The following is a 20,534-nucleotide window of genomic DNA, read 5'->3' on the forward strand; positions in this document are numbered from 1 at the left end:
AATTCTGAGGCTAGGGCTTAAAGGGGACTGTGGCTTCCTCCTTGATCGCTCTGATTATGTGCTCTGGGGGAAGATGCCATGTTGTGAGGAAGCTCAAGCAGCGCTGTGGAGAAGCCCACGTGGTGATAAACTGAGGCCTCCCGCCAACAGTCACTAGAGGGAGCCAGCTTGGAAGCAGATTCCTCAACCACAAGCTCCTGCTGATATCTTGGCTGTAACCTCCCTGAGCCAGGATCATGCAGCAAACTCACTCCCAAATTCCTGACCCCTGGTAGTTATGAGATAACAAGTGTTTATTGTTTGAAGTCTTTATTTTTGGGATAATTTGTTATGCAGCAATAAATAACTACTATGGTCCCTAGAACTCTGCTGTGCCCCTGGGCACTCATCTGTATGAACTGACCTGCCCTCCAGCTTCTGGCTGGTTTAATTTTTTGTTTGGTTGTGGGGTTTTTTTCTTTCTTTTTTTTTTATGTTTTTTTTTTTTTTTTTTTTTTAGCTTCTGGTTGGTTTGGGGAAGCACTCACAGAAGGTCCAAGATGAAGAGTGAATTCAGGGAATTTACCGCAGACTCTAGATCCCTTTTACACATGCTGTTCCTTCTACCTGGAGTGCCTTCCATGCCATCTTTCAGGTTTCTTCTCAAATGTCATATCCTCAGTGAAGCCCTCCATTGAGCACCTTCTCTATAGATTGCTGCCCCACCCTGTCCTGTTATTCTCTTCCAGTGCTGAAGATCAGAGAGGTTAAGTCACTGGCTCACTGTCACACAGCAAGGATGGAGCTGAGCAACGAGCCCACAGATGTGGCCACCAGACCCCACGCTCTAACTTGCATCACGTCACGCCCAAAAGAGGGGCTCTCTATTCTTCAAGACGAAGCAGAGGCCACCCCCAGGCCCAGAACCTTCTAATGCTCATTGAGAATCAAGTCAAACTCATGCCATGACCTCAGGTCCCTGGAGGGCGCACGTCAGATTTCCTAAAGTCAACCAAGCACGAAGACTATAAATGCCCTGAAGTCCCTGGATGCTGAAAGTTCCCTGAGAATTCTGGAGGGAAGGGTGAGCTCCCTGCCCCAGAGCTTGCAATGTGGGGCACCATGGCTCACTGTGATTCCTTCAGTCTCCATCAAGAGGCATTGCCTGGGGACCTGGATCAGCTGGCTCAGGGTGAACCACTCATCCTTCACTGGGGGCAGGGGACTCCTGACCACCCAAAGAGGACAAAGCTGACCAGGAGAGACTCGTGCTAAGCGTGCTGGCTGGGCGTGCTGGCTCACATCTGTAATCCCAGCACTTTGGAAGACCGAAGCAGGAGGAGCGCTGGAGCCAGGAGTTCAGGATCAGCCTGGGCAATATAATGAGACCCCATCTCTACAAAAATTAAAAAATTAGCCAGGTGTGATGGCATGCACCTATTGTCCCAGCGACTCAGGAGGCCGAGGTGGGAGGATCACTTGACCCCAGGAGGTGGAGGCTGCAGTGAGCCATTGTACTCCAGCCTGGGCAACAGAGCAAGACCCTGTCTCAAAAAATAAAAATAAGGAGAGACTCATGAGAGACAGCACCCAGGTCAGCCTCCTCTGCAGAAAGAAATAATGATCAAGGAGTCCCTGTGTTGGCCGGGCACAGTGGCTCACGCCTGTAATTCTAGCACTTTGGGAGGCCGAGGTGGGCAGATCCCTTGAGGTCAAGAGTTTGAGACCAGCCTGGCCAATATGGCAAAACCCCGTTTCTACTAAAAATACAAAAATTAGCCAGGCATGGTGGCGCGTGCCTGTAATCCCAGCTACTTGGGAAGCTGAGGCAGGAGAATCGTTTGAACCTGGGAGCTAGAGGTTGCAGTGAACTGAGATCACGACACTGCACTCCAGCCTGGGCGACAGAGCAAGACTCCGTCTCAAAAAAAAAAAAAAAAAAAAAAGCCCTTGTGTTAAGGAACTCTGGCTCCAATTGCACCATAAAGACAAGTGAGGAAAATCCTTTTCCTTTTTATAGTGAGAAACCAGCATGGTCTACGCTTCTCCCCGTGGTCCACACAACCCTCAGCGACCAGCCCTGTCACCTCCCCTGTCCTTCTCCCCGTTTCTTTCTCCACCTCCTCACTCTGTTCCAGCCACACAGGCCTCCTCCCTGTTCCTCCAACATGACAGGCATGGTCCTGCCCCAGGGCCTTGGCATGTGCTGTGCCCTCTGCCTGCTAATGCTTCCTTATCCTTCAGGCCTCAACCCAAAGACACTGACACACTGGGCCAGGTGCCCTTGTGCAGTACACAACCTGCACAACCACACACAACCACTCTGGTATAAAATATAGAGCACGGCACACAGTAGGCACTCAATAAATGCACACTCTGATGATGATTTCTATCCCTCTGCTCCTCATACCTCTTTCTGAGTCCAGAGACACACAGAATTCAGACAATCTCAGGAACAGCCTTGGCTCCCACCCCAGGCTGAGAGCCATCCCCTGTCCCCTCCTCCCCAGACACCACACAGGACTCACTCCGGGCAAGGTCTTCTGCTCGTGCAGGGCAGTCTGAGCTTTGATGGCAGAATCCCTGGCACAGTAGGTGAGGAAGGCACAGCCTGGAAAGGAGAGAAACAGGGGTGTTAAGAGAGCTCGGGCACACCCATGGTCACAGCAGCACCACCCACAGTTGGCCACTAGGTGGAAGCAATCCAAGCTTCCATCCACAGATGCATAGATCTGCACAACCTGGTGCATCCACGCAACGGAATATTATTCAGCCAAGAAAAGGAAGGAAATACTGACACAGGCTGCAACATGGATGCACCTTGAGGACGTCACTCTCAGTGAAATAAGCCAGACACAGAAGGACAAATCCTGTGTGATTCTACTCCTAGGAGGTCCCTAGAGTCATCAGATTCACAAAGACAGAAAGTAAAATGGGGAGGTGCTGGGGCCTGGGGAGGGGGATGAGGACTGAGTGTTTCATGGGGGACAGAGTTTCAGTCTGGGAAGATGAGAAAGTTCTGGAGATGATGGTGGTGATGGTTGCACAACAGTGTGAATGTGCTTAATACCACTGAGCTGTGCAATTTTTATTTTTATTTATCTATTTTGAGATCAAGTCTGGTTCTGTCGCCCAGGCTGGAGTGCAGTGGCGCGATCTTGGCTCACTGCAAGCTCCGCCTCCCGGGTTCGTGCCATTCTCCTGCCTCAGCCTTCCAAGTAGCTGGGACTACAGGCGCCCACCACCACACCCGGCTAATTTTTTGTATTTTTAGTAGAGACGGGGTTTCACCGTGTTAACCAGGATGGTCTCGATCTCCTGACTTCGTGATCTGCCCGCCTTGGCCTCCCAAAGTGCTGGGATTACAGGCGTGAGCCACTGCACCCGGCCTGAGCTATGCATTTAAAAATGGTTAAGAGGTTAAGATGGTGCATTTTAAGTTGTGTATATCTTACTATAATTTCAAAAAATAAAAAGAGAAGAGGATGCTGGAGTCACCGTGTTTTGGGAGGGGACAGACGAAGTGGCTCACTGTTTTCCACCCCTTCTACCCCTGCGCATACATACCTCCCCCAAAGGGTGAGCCCAGGAAGAGGGACAGAGGAGTCCCAGCCATTAACAAAGTCAGTGGCTGAGCTCAGAAAAGAGATGCTGAGAGTCCTGGACAAGGTGGGGTGAAGGGAGTGGGCAGAGGGGCTGCCCAGTGGGGACGATGGTGAGGGCACTAGTGGTCCCAGAAAGATGGAAGAAGGCCTGGCCCTGGGATAGGGAACAGTGGGCTCTGCCACTGACCAGCACTGTAGCCTTGGATCAGGCGCTCCCCCTCTCTGGGCCTCACTTTCCCCCATCAGAGGGAGAAGGGATGGTCTGAGAGGATCACAAGATGAACCAGCCAATGGGTGGGGGTGGAGCTTGAGAGGGTGTGGCACGGTGGCAAAAATCAGGACCAATCAGGAGAAGTGAGGGGCGGGGCCAGCCCATGGAGTGGCCCAGAGTGAGGTTGTGATTGGGTGATATTAGGGATGGGGGTAGGGTTGGAGGCAAGGGGCAGGACCAGCCCGGGAGTGACCAAGAGTGAGGCTGTGATTGGACGACATTAGGCATGGGAGGCAAGGGGCGGGGCCAGCCCATAGAGTGACCCAGAGTGAGGCTGTGATTGGGCGACATTAGGGGTGGGAGGTGAGGGGTGCGGCCAGCCCTAGAGTGGCTGACAGTGAGGCTGTGATTGGGCACATTAGGGATTGGAGGGTGGGAGGAGAGGGGCGGGGCCAGCCCTGCAGTAGCCCAGAGTGAGGCTGTGATTGGGCACATTAGGGATTGGAGGGTGGGAGGCGAGGGGCGGGGCCAGCCCTGGAGTGGCCCGGAGTGAGGCTGTGATTGGGCGACATTAGGGGTGGGAGACCCCAGACGTTGATAGAGACAGAGACAGGAGACAAGCAAGTCAAGAGAACCCGCCCTTGGCCTGAAAGCCTAATTAGATCAAAAGTATTTTGAAAGACGTTTCCCCGAGGTGGGGTAGAGATTGCACACAGGAGGTCAGGGGTCCTGGGATGAACACAGGGGACTGAGTGGACCTGTTTGGGGACCTGTGAAATGAGATCATCGTTGGCTGCCCCGATGTTGTCAAACCCTCTGTTCCGCCTCAAACCCCGCCCCTATGGTCCCTGGTCTCCCTGCTTGTTCCCCTCCCAGGGGCACTCTGTGCGGAGTTCCCCGGTGCCCACTTCTGCTCCAGGCCAGGAGCTAATTAAAGTGGCCACCTGCTGGTGTGGTGGGGAGGGGGTAGGGAATCCGAGTGAATCCCACCCCATGGAACCCTGGGGGTACCAGGCAGAGGTGACAACGGTTTCCAGCACTGAGGAAGGAAGGAAGGAAGGAAGGAAGGAAGGAAGGAAGGAAGGAAGGAAGGAAGGAGGGAGGGAGGGAGGGAGGGAGGGAGGGAGGGAGGGAGGGAGGGAGGGAAGGAAGGAAGGAAGGAAGGAAGGAAGGAAGGAAGGAAGGAAGGAAGGAAGGAAGGAAGGAAGGAAGGAAGGAAGGAAGGAAAAAAATATTTGTGGTAGGAATGTAAAATGGTACGGCTCCTACAGAAAACAGTTTGACAGGTCCTCCAACAACGAAACACAAAATTACAAGGAACCCAGCAATTCCACTTCTGGGTGTATATTCCGAAGAACTGAAAGCAGGGACTCGAACAGAGACATTTGTATAACAATGTTGATAGCAGTAAGAGTCACTGTCGCCGAAAGGCGGAAGCAGCCAAGGCGCCCATTCACAGATGAATGGATCAGTACAATATGGTCGACCCACACAATGGAATATTATCCAGCCACAAAAAGGAAGGAAATTCTGATACCTGACACAACGTGGGTGAATCTTGAGAACGCCATGCTCAGTGAAATAAGCCAGACACAAAAGGACAGACAGAGGTTTTACAGCAGGACCACAGAGCCGTCAGATTCACAGAGACGGAAAGGAGGATGGGGGGTGCCAGGGGCTGGGGAGGGGGACGGGGAGTGAGTGTTTTACGGGGATAGAGTTTCAGTTTGGGAAGATGAGAACATTCTGGAGGCCAGGCAAGGTGACTCTTGCCTGTCATCCCAGCACTTTAGGAGGCCAAGGCGGGAGGATCACTTGAGCCCAGGAGTTGGAGGCTGCAGTGAGTTATGATCGCAACACTGCAATCCAGCCTAGGCAACAGAATAAGACCCTGTCTCTAAAATAAAATAAAATGAAATGAAATAAAATAAAATAAAATAAAAAGTTCTGAAGATTAGATAGTGGTGATGATTGCAGAACAATGTGAGTGTACTTAATGCCACTGAACTGTATGCTTAAAAATGGTTAAGATGGGTTGGGTGCGGTGGCTCACGCCTGTAATCCCAGCACTTTGGGATGTAGAGGCGGGTGGATCACCCGAGGTCAGGAGTTCAAGACCAGCCTGGTCAACAAGGCGAAACCCCATCTCTACTAAAAATACAAAAAAAAAAAAAAAAATTAGCCAGGTGTGGTGGTGGGCACCTATAATCCCAGCTACTCGGGAGGCTGCGGCATGAGAATTGTTTGAACTCGGGAGGCAGAGGTTGCAATGAGCCGAGATCACACCACTGCACTCCAGTCTGAGCAAGATAGCGAGATGTTATCTCAATTTTTAAAAAAATTTTTAAGGGTTAAGAAGGTACATTTCATATTATGAATATTTCACCGCAGTAAAACACTGTAATTGGGATATATTACCAACACACCCCTCTGAAAAGTGCAGAACATGTAAACGCGCAATGTAACAAATGATTATAAAGCCATACAACTATCTCTTGGGTCAAGACATGGAAAGTAAGGCCGGGTGCAGTGGCTTACTCCTGTAATCCCAGCACTTTGGGAGGCTGAGGCGGGAGGACAGCTAGAGCTCACAATTTCAAGACTAGCCTGGGCAACGTGGTGAAACCCCATCTCTATAAAAAATACAAAAATTAGGCCGGGCGCGATGACTCACGTCTGTAATCCCAGCACTTTGGGAGGCCGAGGCAGGTGGATCACGAGGTCAGGAGATCGAGACCATCCTGGCTAACACGGTGAAACTCCGTCTCTACTAAAAATACAAAAAATTAGCCGGGCGTGGTGGTGGGCGCCTGTAGTCCCAGCTACTTGGGAGGCCAAGGCAGGAGGATCGCTTGAGCCCAGGGTGTGGAGTTTGCAGTGAGCTGCGATTGTGCCACTGCACTGCAGCCTGGGTGATAGAGTCAGACTCTATCTCAACAACAACAAAAGTAGAAAGTGGCAGCCACCGTGAAGCCACCAGAAGTCCTAGTGCCCCCCACCGCAGCACAGGCCCCTCCATCCTGCAGGGGTAACCACCCCAGCTCTTGTGTATGCCTTCTCGATGGTGTCCCCACCATGTGCACATCACAGATCAATGTGATTGACTGCTTCCTATTTTTGGACTTATATAAATGAAATCATAGCACAGGTCCGCCCTTGTGTCCAGCTTCTTTCATTCAATATACAGTCAACAGCATGTGGCTGTGCGTATTAGGGGTGAGCTCCTTTTTGTTTCTGGGTAGTGTTGTGTCCCATGAATATACTACAAATTGCTTATCCATTCTCCCGTGGGTGGGCATTTGGGTTATTTGCTATTTGGGGCAATTATGAATAAAGTTGCTCTGTAACAGTCTTGTCCTTTTTTTTTTTCTTTGAGACAAGATCTTGCTCTGTTGCCCAGGCTGGGGTGCAGTGGTGTGATCACAGCTCACTGAAGCTTCCACTTCTTGGGCTCACGTGATTCTCTAGCCTCAGCCTCCCAAGTAGCTGGGACCACAGTTGCATGCCACGACACCCAGCTGTTATTATTATTATTAGAGATGCGGTCTTGCTATGTTGCTTAGGCTGGTCCTGAACTCTTGGGCTCAAGTAATCCTCTTGCCTTGGCTTCCCAAAGTGCTGGGATTATAGGCATGAGCCACCGCACCCAGCCTTGTCCATATATATACACACACACACACACACACACACACACACACACATATATATATATATAGAGAGAGAGAGAGAGACAGAGAGAGAGAGAGAGACTGACTCTCAATCTATCGCCCAGGCTGGAGTGCAGTGGTGTGATCACAGGTCACTGCAGCTTCCACTTCTTGGGCTCACGTGATCCTCTGACCTCAGCCTCCCAAGTAGCTGGGACCACAGTTGCATGCCACGACACCCAGCTGTTGTTGTTATTATTATTATATTATTATTATTATCATTATTATTAGAGATGGGGTCTTGCTATGTTGCTCAGGCTGGTCCTAAACTCTTGGGCTCAAGTGATCCTCCTGCCTTGGCTTCCCAAAGTGCTGGGATTATAGGCATGAGCCACTGCAGCCAGCTTTGTCCACGTATATACAGAGAGACAGAGAGAGAGAGAGACAGAGAGAGACTGCGTCTCAATCTATCACCTAGACTGGAGTGTAGCAGCACAATCTCAGCTCACTGCAACCTCCTCGTCCTGGGTTCAAGCAATTCTCCTGTCTCAGCCTCCCGAGTAGCTGGGATTACAGGCGTGCGCCACCACGCCAGGCTAATTTTTGTATTTTTAATAGAGACGGGGTTTCACCATGTTGTCCAGGCTGGTCTCGAACTCCTGACCTCAAGTGATCCACCCACCTCAACCTCCCAAATTGCTGGGATTATAGGCATGAGCCACTGCGCCCGGCCTTGTCCATATATTTTAATGCAAAAAGCATACCCAGGAGGGAAGCGCTGGTCATAAGACAGGCGTGTGTTTAACTTTCATCGATTCCTTCAAATCATTTTCTGAAGTGGGTTGTGCCTATGTCGGGCTCTATTAGTGCTTCATCTTCACTAACTCTTGGTTTTTGCCAACCTTTTAAATGTTAGTCATTAAGGTGGGCGTGCAGTTGTATTTCATTGAGATTTTAATGTACCTTCCAAGAACTGTTAATGAAGCTGGGCACCTTGTCACTTTGGAGGAGCTCTTCACAGGGTCTACGTCCTCATCTTTCCTGTGGTCATTGTTGTATGTGATGGTCTATTTTCTTCTTGATGCTTCTGTTTTCTGAATTTTATTCCCCAAGCTCTTCAAAAGAACTACACTAAGGCAATTTAGCCCTAAGGCCTGAGAGAAATCAGGTCTGATCGGTAAGAAATTGGGCTGCAGGCAGATGTAAGATAAGGATAAAAATCTATCTTCCTAGGTTCCTTTTTTTTTTTTTCTGCCTGTGGACTCCTTGTCTGCAGGGTTTGGAGGGTGGTGGCCCTAGGAGGGTAGGGGGGTGGGCAGGTGCCCTGAGCAACATCTAAGGCCATCAGCCCCAGGGTCTGGGAGCTCTGCAGTGAAAGGGAAAGAAACACCACACACACACACACACACACACACACACACACACACACACACACACACACAGATACACACACCATACACTACACACACACACGCACACACCACACACTACACACACGCACATACACACACCACACACTACACACACACATACACACACCACACACTACACACACATACATACACACACCACACACTACACACACACATACACACACCACACACTACACACACACACCACACACTACACACTACACACACACACATACACACACCACACACTACACACACACACACCACACACTATACACACACACATACCACACACTACACACACACACCACACACACACATACACACACTACACACACACATACACACACCACACACTACACACACACACACTACACACACACACACACCACACACTACACACACACACGGATGCATACACACACCACACACTACACACACACACAGATGCATACATACACCACACACACACACACACACAGATACATACACACACCACACACTACACACACACAGATGCATACATACACCACACACACACACAGATGCATACACACACCACACACTACACACACACACAGATGCATACATACACCACATACTACACACACACGGATGCATACACACACCACACACTACACACACACACACAGATGCATACACACACCACACACTACACACACACAGATGCATACACCACACACTACACACACACAGATACATACACACACCACACACACACAGATACATACACACACCACACACTACACACACACGGATGCATACATACACCACACACTACACACACACACAGATGCATACATACACCACACACTACACACACACAGATGCATACACACACCACACACTACACACACACGGATGTATACACACACCACACACTACACACACACACAGATACACACACCACACACTACACACACACAGATACACACACACACCACACACTACACACACGCACAGATGCATACACACAGCACATACACACACACGCAGACAAGACACGTGCACACACCACACACTACACACACACACAGATGCATACACACACAACATATGCACACATATACGCAGACAAGATGCATGCATATACCACACACACACGCACAGATGTATGCACACAGCACACATGACACACAAGGCATGCACAACACACCACACACATGCACTGATGCATACACACCACACACTACACACACAATGCATGCACAACACATACTATGCACACACACGCACAGATGCATACATACACCACACATGCACACACACGCAGACAAGACACATATGCACCACACACAGATGCATGTACATACTACACATTACACACACATGCACAGATGCTTGCACACACTACACACACACACACACAATGCATGCACACCATACACACTACACACATACAGATGCATGCACACACCACACACTACATACACACACAATGCAATAATGCATACACACCACATACACGACACACACACACACTGCATGCATACCAGACACACACACGCACGCACGCACAGGCCCATGCAAACGCCACACACAGACGCATGCTCACAAAAGCCCGCCCTGCCGCTGTCCCCGGTGCTGAAAATCTTCCTTATGGCTTCCTTGATCTCTTGGCCCAACCTCTTCTTGGCCTCTCTGCTTGTCGTTTCTAGCTGGTGAAAATGTGTAATGTTTACCCACTCCCGGATAAATAGAGCTTTGATTCACAGTTCCTGCTATGGGCTGAATGTGCTTCTCCCCCTCTCTAAATTCATCATTTGCAGTCCTAACCCTCAGGACCTCCGAATGTGATTTTATTTGGAAACGGGGTCATTGCAGATGGAATTAGTCAACATGAGGTCATCGGGGTGGGCCCTGATCCAATAAGACTGGTGCCCTTATAAAAAATGGAAAAATAGACACAGAGACACGCACAGCCAGGAGGACATGAAGATGGAGGGGGTGATAGGACAATGAGTTTACAAGACAAGGTACGCTACAGGGGAACGGCCTGGAAAAAATGCTCCCTCACAGCCTCAGAAGGAACCAGCCCTGCCAACACCTTGATCTCGAACTTCTGGCCTCTAGAACTGAGCAAAAATAAATTTCTGTTGTTTAAGCCACCCTGTGTGTGGTGTGTGGTTAGCGCAGCACCTGCAAACTCCAGTTCCCCATCAGCACGGATGTGTGGTGACGTTAATAAAGTCCACTGGACCAAGTGTGGTGGCTTACACCTGGAATCCCAGCACCTTGGGAGGCTGAAGCAGAAGGATCGCTTGAGCCCAGGAGTTTGAGACCAGCCTGGGCAACGTAGTGAAATTCCATCTCTACAAATAATTTTTAAAAGTAGCTGGGTGTTGGCATGTGCCTGTGGTCCCAGCTACTCAGGAGGCCAAGACAGGAGAATCGCTTGAGCCTGGGCAGTCGAGGTTGCAGTGAGGCATGATTGCACCACTGTGCTCCAGCCTGGCTCCAGCCAAGGTTTTGCGACACAGCAAAACCTTGTCTCAAAAAGACGCCATTGGTATTTAATATTAATAAGCTTATACTCAGAAAAAAAAATTACGAAACAAAAACACACACAAAGACCCCAAAACAAAACAAAAAAAAATTAAAAACCAGAAAAACAGAAAAAAACTGAAAAAGAAAAGAATAAGCTTATACTCTATATTAACTCATTTAATACTCATAGTAGCCCCTATGAAGTAGCTGACAGCATTGCTCCCATTTTACAGATGAGAGACGGGGGCACAGAGAGGGGAAGTGGCTTGCCCAAGGTCACACAGGTAGGTGGTAAGTAGAATGTCCAGGCTTTATTATTATTATCATTATTATTATTATTTGAGATGGAGTCTCACTCCGTCACTCAGGCTGGAGTGCAGCAGCACCATCTCAACTCACTGCAACCTCCACCTCCCAGGTTCAAACGACTCTCCTGTATCAGCCTCCCGAGTAGCTGCGATTACAGGTACCTGCCACCAAGCTCAGCTAATTTTTTTTTTTTTTTAAGATGGAGTCTTGCTCTGTTGCCCAGGCTGGAGTGCAGTGGCGCGATCTCGGCTCACTGTAACCTCCACCTCCCAAATTCAAGCGATTCTCCTGCCTCAGCCTCCCAAGTAGCTGGGATTACCGGCATCCGCCACTGCGCCCAGCTAATTTTTGTATTTTTAGTAGAGATGGAGTTTCACCATGTTGGCCAGGCTGGTCTCGAACTGTTGACCTCAGGTGATCCACCCGCCTTGGCCTCCCAAAGTACTGGGATTACAGGCATAAGCCACCATGCCCAGCCAATTTTTATATTTTTAGTAGAGACAGGGTCTCACCATGTTGGTCAGGCTGGTTTTGAACTCCTGACCTCAAGTAATCTGCCCGCCTCAGCCTCCCAAAGCACTGGGATTACAAGTGTGAGCCATCGTGCCCAGTCAAATGTCCAGGACTTAAACCTAGGTAGTCTAGCTCCGCAGACTGTGCACTAACCACTGGGATCCAGTGCCTGGTGTTCACATCTTTTCCAAAATTCTCTCCCGAGGAACATGAGGAAGGACACAGCCTCTTGCCGTACCTGCTTCCCTAGAAATAACCTTAAAATAGTGCCACCTTGGGCCGGGCATGGTGGTTCATGCCTGTAATCCCAGCACTTTGCAAGGTCAAGGCAGGTGGATCACCTGAGGTCAGGAATTCGAGACCAGCCTGGCCAACATGGTGAAACCCTATCTCTACTTAAAAATACAAAAATTAGCCGGGCGTGGTGGCACGCGCCTGTGGTCCCAGCTACACAGTAGGCTGAGGCATGAGAATTGCTTGAACTCGGGAGATGAGGTTGGAGTGAGCTGAGGTCGTGCATTGCACTCCAGCCTGGGCGACAGAGGGAAACTCTGTCTCAAACAAACAAACAACAACAACGAAAACTAGTGCCACCTTTCTCAGAAACATGGGGCTGGATCAAATGCTGAGGGTCCTGTGGATCCCGTTTCAACTGTGAGAACTCTGGTTGGTTGCACCCTAGACCCAGAGGGACCCCCATGAAGGAAGACTCAGCCTGAGCCACAGCTTATCCCCCACCCACGCCAGGTGAGCCTCTCACCATGTCCCAGCTCCAGCCACTCCCACCCCACACACCTGCCCCAGATGGCAAGGGGACCAGAGCCAGGTGTGCAGCCTCCCTGCACACCTGGAGAGCCTCGGGGTTCTGGAAGGGGTGGACAGGGAAGTCCCACCTGGGATCAATGGTTCAGAATGCTCAGTGATTGGCAATTTGCACCCACCCTATTTTCTTTTTTTTTTTTTTTTTTTTTTTTGAGACGGAGTCTCGGTCTGTCGCCCAGGCTGGAGTGCAGTGGCCAGATCTCAGCTCACTGCAAGCTCCGCCTCCCGGGTTCACGCCATTCTCCTGCCTCAGCCTCCCGAGTAGCTGGGACTACAGGCGCCTGCCACCTCGCCCGGCTAGTTTTTGTATTTTTTAGTAGAGACGGGGTTTCACTGGGTTAGCCAGGATGGTGCACCCACCCTATTTTCAAAGCCCGGACAGGAACTGATCTTCAAGTTTATAGACAACGCACTGCACACAAATCCCTCAAGACCCAAGGGTATATCGGGGACCAAGGTGGGGGATCCTTGGGGAACATGAGATCTGGTCAATGGATAAGTTTCTCCAGTCCGGGCAGCTGGGGACCTCAGCCCAAAAAGACACTCCAGTCTCCAGCCCAGGAAAATGCTCTTTTTTGGGAAGTGACTGTGGTCCCCCTGCTAGGAAGACGCAGAGCCTGACACTCCCCACCCCTCCACACTCTGTATGGTCAGCCCGGGCCAAGAGAAGGGCAGAAGGGCTGGGGATGCTCTGAAGGCAGGGCGGTTCTGCCTGGAGAGGACTTCCTGAAGGATGCTTTTGGAGCTGGGTCCATAGAAGAAGAGCCTGCCTGATGTGTGGGACATAGGCTTTCAGAAGTGTGTGGTAGGGCTGGGCGCGGTGGCTCACGTCTGTAATCCCAGCACTTTGCGAGGCCGAGGCAGGTGGATCACCTGAGGTCAGGAGTTCAAGACCAGCCTGGCCAACATGGTGAAACCCCCTCTCTACTAAAAATACAAAAATTAGCTGGGTGTGGTGGCTCACGCTTGTAGTTCCAGCTACTCGGGAGGCTGAGGCACAAGAATGACTTTTTTGTTGTTGTTGTTGTTGTTTTTTGTTTTTTTTTGAGACGGAGTCTCGCTCTGTCGCCCAGGCTGGAGTGCAGTGGCACGATCTCGGCTCACTGTAAGCTCCGCCTCCTGGGTTTACGCCATTCTCCTGCCTCAGCCTCCTGAGTAGCTGGGACTACAGGCGCCCGCCACCGCGCCCGGCTAATTTTTTGTATTTTTAGTAGAGACGGGGTTTCACCGTGGTCTCGATCTCCTGACCTTGTGATCCGCCTGCCTCGGCCTCCCAAAGTGCTGGGATTACAGGCGTGAGCCACCGCGCCCGGCCAAGAATGACTTTTGAACCTGGGAGGCAGAGGTTACAGTGAGTCGAGATTGTGCCACTGCGTTCCAGCCTGGGTGACAGAGTGAGACTCCATCTGAAAAAAAAAGAAAGAAAGAAAAAGAAAGGCCAGGTGCAGTGGCTCACGCCTGTAATCCCAGCACTTTGGGAGGCACAGGCGGGCAGATCATTTGAGGTAAGGAGTTCAAGACCAGCCTGGCCAACATGATGAAACCCTGTCTCTACTAAAAATACAAAAAATTAGCTGGGCGTGGTGGCACACTCCTGTAATTCCAGCTACTCAGGAGGCTGAGGCAGGAGAATCACTTGAATTCAGGAGGTAGAGGTTGCAGTGAGCCAAGATCTCGCCATTGCACTCCAGCCTGAGCGACAGAGCAAAACTCTTGCCTCAAAAAAAAAAAAAAAAAAAAAAAAAGTGTGTTGCAGGAGGTGGGAGATGCTATTGAAGGGGACAGATGGAGGTGAAAGGCTTTGAGCAATAGGCAAAGAACTGTTGGACTGATGTCAAGGGCAGTGGGGAGCCACGGAAGGTGTTTGAGCAGGGGTGGGGCACAGTCAGAGGTGTGTGCAGAAAAGAGCCTTCTGGGGCCAGCACAAAGAAAGGACTGGAGTGTAGGACAGAAGGCTGGAGGCCAGCGAGGGGGGAGTCAAGGTCAGGACGGGAGAAGATGAAGACTGAATCAGGGGGCCATGGGGACAAAGACAGGAACATCTAAGGCAGGGCTTTGGTGGGGGGCAAGGGGAGGGGAGGGAGGAGGCAAGGATGGCTGGGACGTGCTTGGATGGTGGGGTGTGAGGATGCAATGGGTTGAATGGTGTTTTCCTGAAAAAGAGCTACATCCATCCTGAGCCTGGGCAACATAGTGAGATCCCAACTCTACTGAAAAAGAAAAAAAAAGTTAGCCTGGCATGGTGGTTCACATCTGTAGTACCAGGTACTCGGGAGGCTGAAGTGGGAGGATGGCTTGAGCCCAGGAGTTTGAGACGAGCCTGGGCAACATAGTGAGACCCCATCTCTAGTAAAAATTTAAAACAATTAGCCAGGCATGGTGGCGCACACATGCAGTCCCAGCCAGTCGGGGGGCTGACACGGGAGGATTGCTTGAGCTCAGGAGTTTGCACCAGCCTGGGCAACGTAGTGAGACCTTGTCTCTACTAAAAATAAAAAATAAAAAAATTAGGTGGGTGTGGTGGTTCACACCTGTAGTTCCAGCTACTAAAGAGGCTGAGGTGGGAGGATTCCTTGAGCCTGGGAGGTCGAGGCTACAGCAAGCTATGATCATACCACTGCACTCTAGCCTGGGTGACAGAGGGAGACCCTGTCTCAAAAAAAATTAAAATTAATTTTATAAAATTTTTAAAAAAATATAGCCCCTCTAGAACCTGAAATGTGACCTGATCTGGAAAAAGAGACTTTCAGATTTCAATAAGGAACTTGGGATGAAGACATCCTAGATGAAGGCGGGCCCCAAATGCAAGGACAAGCATCCTTACTTTTTATTTATTTATTGAGATGGAGTCTCGCTCTGTTGCCCAGGCTGGAGTGCAATGGTGCAATCTTGGCTCACTACAACCTCCACCTCCCAGGTTCAAGCAAGTCTGCCTTAGCCTCCTGGGTACTGGGATTACAGGCGCCCACCACCATACCCTGCTAATTTTGTATTTTTAGTAGAGACGGGATTTCGTCATATTGGCCAGGTTGGTCTTGAACTCCTGACCTCAAGTGAACCACCCGCCTCGGCCTCCCAAAGTGCTGGGATTACAGGTGTGAGCCACCACGCCCGGCCTCAAGTGTCCTTATAACACAGAGGAGAGGAGACACAGACGCAAAGATGACGGAGCAGAGACCACAGCGATGTGTCCACCAGCCAAGGACACCTGGAGTTCCCAGAAGCTGGAAGAGACAAGAAGGACCCTCCCCTAGGGCCTTGGAGAAAGCGAGGCCCTACCCACACCTTGATAGTTGATTTCTGAACTCCAGGCCTGGGAGAGGCTGTTCCAAGCCCCCCAGTTTGTGGTCACTTGTTATGGAAGCCCTGGGACAACAAACCCAGGTGGGAACCCAGGAGAACGTGCACTTTGGAAGAAAGATATGAACCCTGGTTTGGGCCCTGAGGGATCTCAGGGTTTGGGGGATATCAGAGGGAAGTACTGTCAGAGGCGTTTGAACCAGAGCAACTCCATCTTGAATAGGAGTTTAGTAACCGGGATTACAACGCGTGCCACTACTGCCTGGCTAATTTTTTTTATTTTTAGTAGAGAGAGGGTTTCACCACCATGTTGGCCAGCCTGGTCTTGAACTCCTGACCTCAGAGGATCCATCCACCTCGGCCTCCCAAAGTGCTGGGATTACAGGCGTGAGCCACAGTGCCTGGCCAAGTTAGGCATTCTTAATCATGAGATGAGATGGGAGGGTGGCAGAATGGTATCAAAAGATACAGGTCATAAAGACCCTGCTTGTAAAACAGGATGTGATAAATAAGCAGCCAAAACCCACTCAAACCAAGATGGGAGTGAAAGTGACCTCTGGTCATCCTCACTGCTCATTACACACTAATTGTAATGCATTAGCATGCTAAGAGACACTCCCACCCGCGCCATGACAGTTTACAAACGCCATGGCAACGTCAGGAAATTATCCTAAAAGTGGAGGACCCTTCGGCTGCAGGAACTGCCCACCCCTTTCCTGGGAATCTCATGAATAATCTACCTCTTCTTTAGCATATGGTCAAGGAGTCACCATAAAAATAGCCAACAAGCAGTCCAGGAGGCTGCTCTGCCTGTGGAGTAGTCATTCTTTATTACTTTACTTTTTTTTTTTTCTTTGAGATGGAGTCTCGCTCTGTCGTCCAGGCTGGAGTGCAGTGGCGCGATCTCGGCTCACTGCAACCTCCGCCTCCAGGTTCAAGCGATTCTTCCACCTCAGCCTCCCAAATAGCTAGGATTACAGGCGCAGGCCACCACCATGCCAGGCTAATTTTTTGTATTTTTAGTAGAGATGGGGTTTCACCATGTTGGCCTGGCTGGTCTCAAACTCCTGACCTTGAGCAATCCGCCTGCCTCGGCCTCCCAAAGTGCTGGGATTACAGGCATGAGCCACTGTGCTCATCCCTTTCTTTTTTTGCTTGTTTTTTTGTTTTGTTTTTTCTGTTTTGTTTGAGACAGAGTCTCAATCTGTTGCCCAGGCTAGAGTGCAGTAGCATGATCTCAACTCACGGCAACCTCCGCCTCCCGGGTTCAAGCGATTCTCCTGCCTCAGCCTCCCAAGCAGCTGGGATCACAGGCTTGCACCCTCAGACCCGGCTATTTTTTTTTTTTTTTTCATAGAGATGGGGTTTTGCCATGTTGGCCACGCTGGTCTCAAACTCCTGGCCTCAGGTGATCACCCACTTCAGCCTCCCAAAGTGCCGGGGTCATAGGTGTGAGCCATCGCGCCTGACCTAGATTCATTTTTATCCCTCCCCTCCCCGCCATGCCTAGCACAGAGTCATTCAATATTCCTGAGCACCTACTATGCACCAGTGGTGCTGGGATAACAGAGACAAGACATTGCTATTCATCCGCTCCTTCGTTCCCCAGCCAGGATCTCCCCTCCCATCTCAACTACTTTGATCCTGAACCTCCTGCATGATGGGGTCCCCACGTTCTTGGTCTTTAACTCAGTTTTGTAATCTAGTGATTAGAGATAAGGATCAAAGCCAGCTCAGTACCTTTCTGCTGTGTGTTCTTGGGACAGCCACTTAACCTCTCTGAGCCTTCACAGTCTCATCCATAAAATGGGAACCACAATGCCACACATGCACTGAAAGGACACAAGACCCTTCCTTCTTCACCCACCCAGCTTCACTGCTCATCCTCTCCACTTCCTCCTCCACCTTCCCAGCCCAAAGCTCTCCCCAACTTCACTAGGAAAACCAAGACAGACAGGCTCTCCATCCCCATTTTACTGTCCCTCAATGCATGCATAAATGCCTTGATTCCTGCTCTGCGGCCCTGGTGTCCTCCTCCTGGACCCTACATCAACCATGCTGCCTCCAAATGAGGTCCATCCCTGCTGGCTGTAGCTCCTCAGCCTCCATGCTGCCTGCTCCTCTGCACAGCCTGACATATGGGGGTTCCTTGGGGCTCATTCTGGATCCCTGATCTCTTGCCCAGGCATCTTGAGTCCTATGGCTTCAGTCCCCATCATTACACCAGGAATTTCCCCATCCATACATCCACCCAACTGTTCACCCATCCACTTGTCCATCATCCAGTCAACCATCCTCCCACCTATTCATCCATCCATCCATCCATTCATCCATCCACCCACCCCTCCACACATTCATCCATCCATCCACTCATCCAGCCATCCTCCCACCTATTCATCCATCCATCCATTCATTCATCCATCCACCCACCCCTCCACACATTCATCCATCCATTCATCCATCCATCCATCCATCCACTCATCCAGCCATCCTCCCACCTATTCATCCATCCATCCATTCATTCTTCCATCCATCCACCCACCCATCCAGCCATCCTCCCACCTATTCATCCATCCATCCATTCATTCTTCCATCCACCCACCCATCCACACATTCACCCATCCACCCACTCATCCATCTACCCATCCATCCATCCATTCATCCATCCATCCATCCATCCATCCATCCATCCATCCATCCATCCATCCATCCACTCATCCACCCATCCTCCCACCTATTCATCCATCCATTCATTCATCCATCTACCCACCCATCCACACATTTATCCATCCATCCGCTCATCCATCCATCCATCCATCCATCCACTCATCCACCCATCCTCCCACCTATTCATCTATCCATCCATTCATCCATTCTGTGTGGCTGGAGCAGAGTGAGTGCGGAGGAGAGAGGGGGCAGCGGATGGTAGGAAAAGGATGGGGCAGGTCATGCAGGACCTTGTGGGCCTCGGGGAGGACTTGGGTTTTGACTCTAAGGGGGGTGGGAGCCATGGAGGGCTGAGGGCAGAGGAGGGACGGGTCCTGACTCAGGTGCTCACAGGCGCCCTCTGGTGGCTGCTGTGGGAAGGACAGACTGTGGGGCGCAAAGGTGGGAGCCAGGGACAAGGGCACAAGGGACCGACTGGTCCAGGTGAGGGATGAGGGGGCTGGACCAGGTGAAGGCAGAGGAGAGAGAAGTGGGCAGATCCTAGAGAGGTTTTGAAGGCAGAACCATCAGAATCTGCTGATAGAGGATTAGGAGTTGTTGTTGTGAGAGAGGGAAGTCAAGGGCATTCTGAGGTTTTGTCCTAAGCACCTTCAGGCCTCATCTGCAGGACACTGCACTGTGTACCAACTGCCCAAGCCAGGTCCCTGGTGTCCGCTGGACCGGGGTTTCTCAGCTTCCACACTGTGGATGCTTGGGGCCGGATCATCTGTCACCCTGGGCGCTGTGGGGTATTGAGCAGCATTCCTGGCCTCCACCCACTCAACACCGCTCACAGCCAGAAGCACCCCCAAATCATGACAACCACAAATGTCTCCAGACATTGCCAAGTGTCTCAGAATAACTCCCATTGAGAACCACATCATGGCTGGGCGCGGTGGCTCACACCTATGATCTCAATGCTTTGGGAGGCCAAGGCGGGAAGATTGCTTGAGCCCAGGAGTTTGAGACCAGCCTTAGCAACATAGTGAGACGTCAATCTCTTGAAAGAGGGAGGGAGGGAGAGAGAGAGAGAGACAGAGAGAGAGAGAGAGAGAGAGAGAGAGAGAGTGGGGGGGAGGGAGGGAGAGAGAGAGGAAGGGAGAGAGAGAGAGAGACAGAGAGAGAGAGAGAGAGAGAGGCAGAGAGAGAGAGCCACATCACAAGATCCCTTCCTCTTCCTCACCTCCCCTGTCAAGAGCTGGTGAGTTGACCTCCCCTCCTCTGCCTGGGCCTCCATTTCTCTGTGTGTACAAGGTTCGTCTGGTGGCTCCTAGCTCCGCTAGAGGCACACCCTCTGGTTCTTCCCCCAGCAGAGGGTCAGGGACAAGAATGCAAATCCTCTTGGATATAAAGACCCTACCCTCAAAGGCAGCTGGGAGAACGGGAGGGCATTGAGGGGTCTGCTCCACCCTGTCTTCCAGCTACCTCCAGGCACCACCATCTTCAGGAGCGCCTCAGAAGAGCTAGGTGCAAGCCTATTCTAGGGCCTTCTGGGCCTTAGTTTCCCCATCTAAAAAATGGA

At 50.8% G+C, this 20,534-nt stretch overlaps 2 protein-coding genes across 7 annotated transcripts in view; one reads left to right on the forward strand and one right to left on the reverse strand.

Moving 5' to 3' along the window:
- Positions 1 to 20,534, forward strand: part of TLE5 (TLE family member 5, transcriptional modulator) — a 392,013-nt gene that overhangs the window by 188,339 nt on the left and 183,140 nt on the right. The gene's annotated exons all lie outside the window — the stretch shown is intronic.
- CELF5 (CUGBP Elav-like family member 5) overlaps positions 1 to 20,534 on the reverse strand; it is a 77,618-nt gene that overhangs the window by 46,807 nt on the left and 10,277 nt on the right. For all 6 annotated transcript variants that reach the window (XR_007721588.1, XM_050770482.1, XM_050770484.1 and 3 more), the window contains exon 2: positions 2,508 to 2,590. Coding sequence is in view for 4 of the 6 variants with exons in the window: in XM_050770482.1 (XP_050626439.1) it covers positions 2,508 to 2,590 (83 nt within the window). In the remaining 2 variants the exon portion in view is untranslated. The remainder of the gene's footprint in view (positions 1 to 2,507; positions 2,591 to 20,534) is intronic.

The sequence above is a fragment of the Macaca thibetana genome, chromosome 19, assembly GCF_024542745.1.
Source record: "Macaca thibetana thibetana isolate TM-01 chromosome 19, ASM2454274v1, whole genome shotgun sequence".
In the NCBI taxonomy this organism is placed as follows: Eukaryota; Metazoa; Chordata; class Mammalia; order Primates; family Cercopithecidae; genus Macaca; species Macaca thibetana.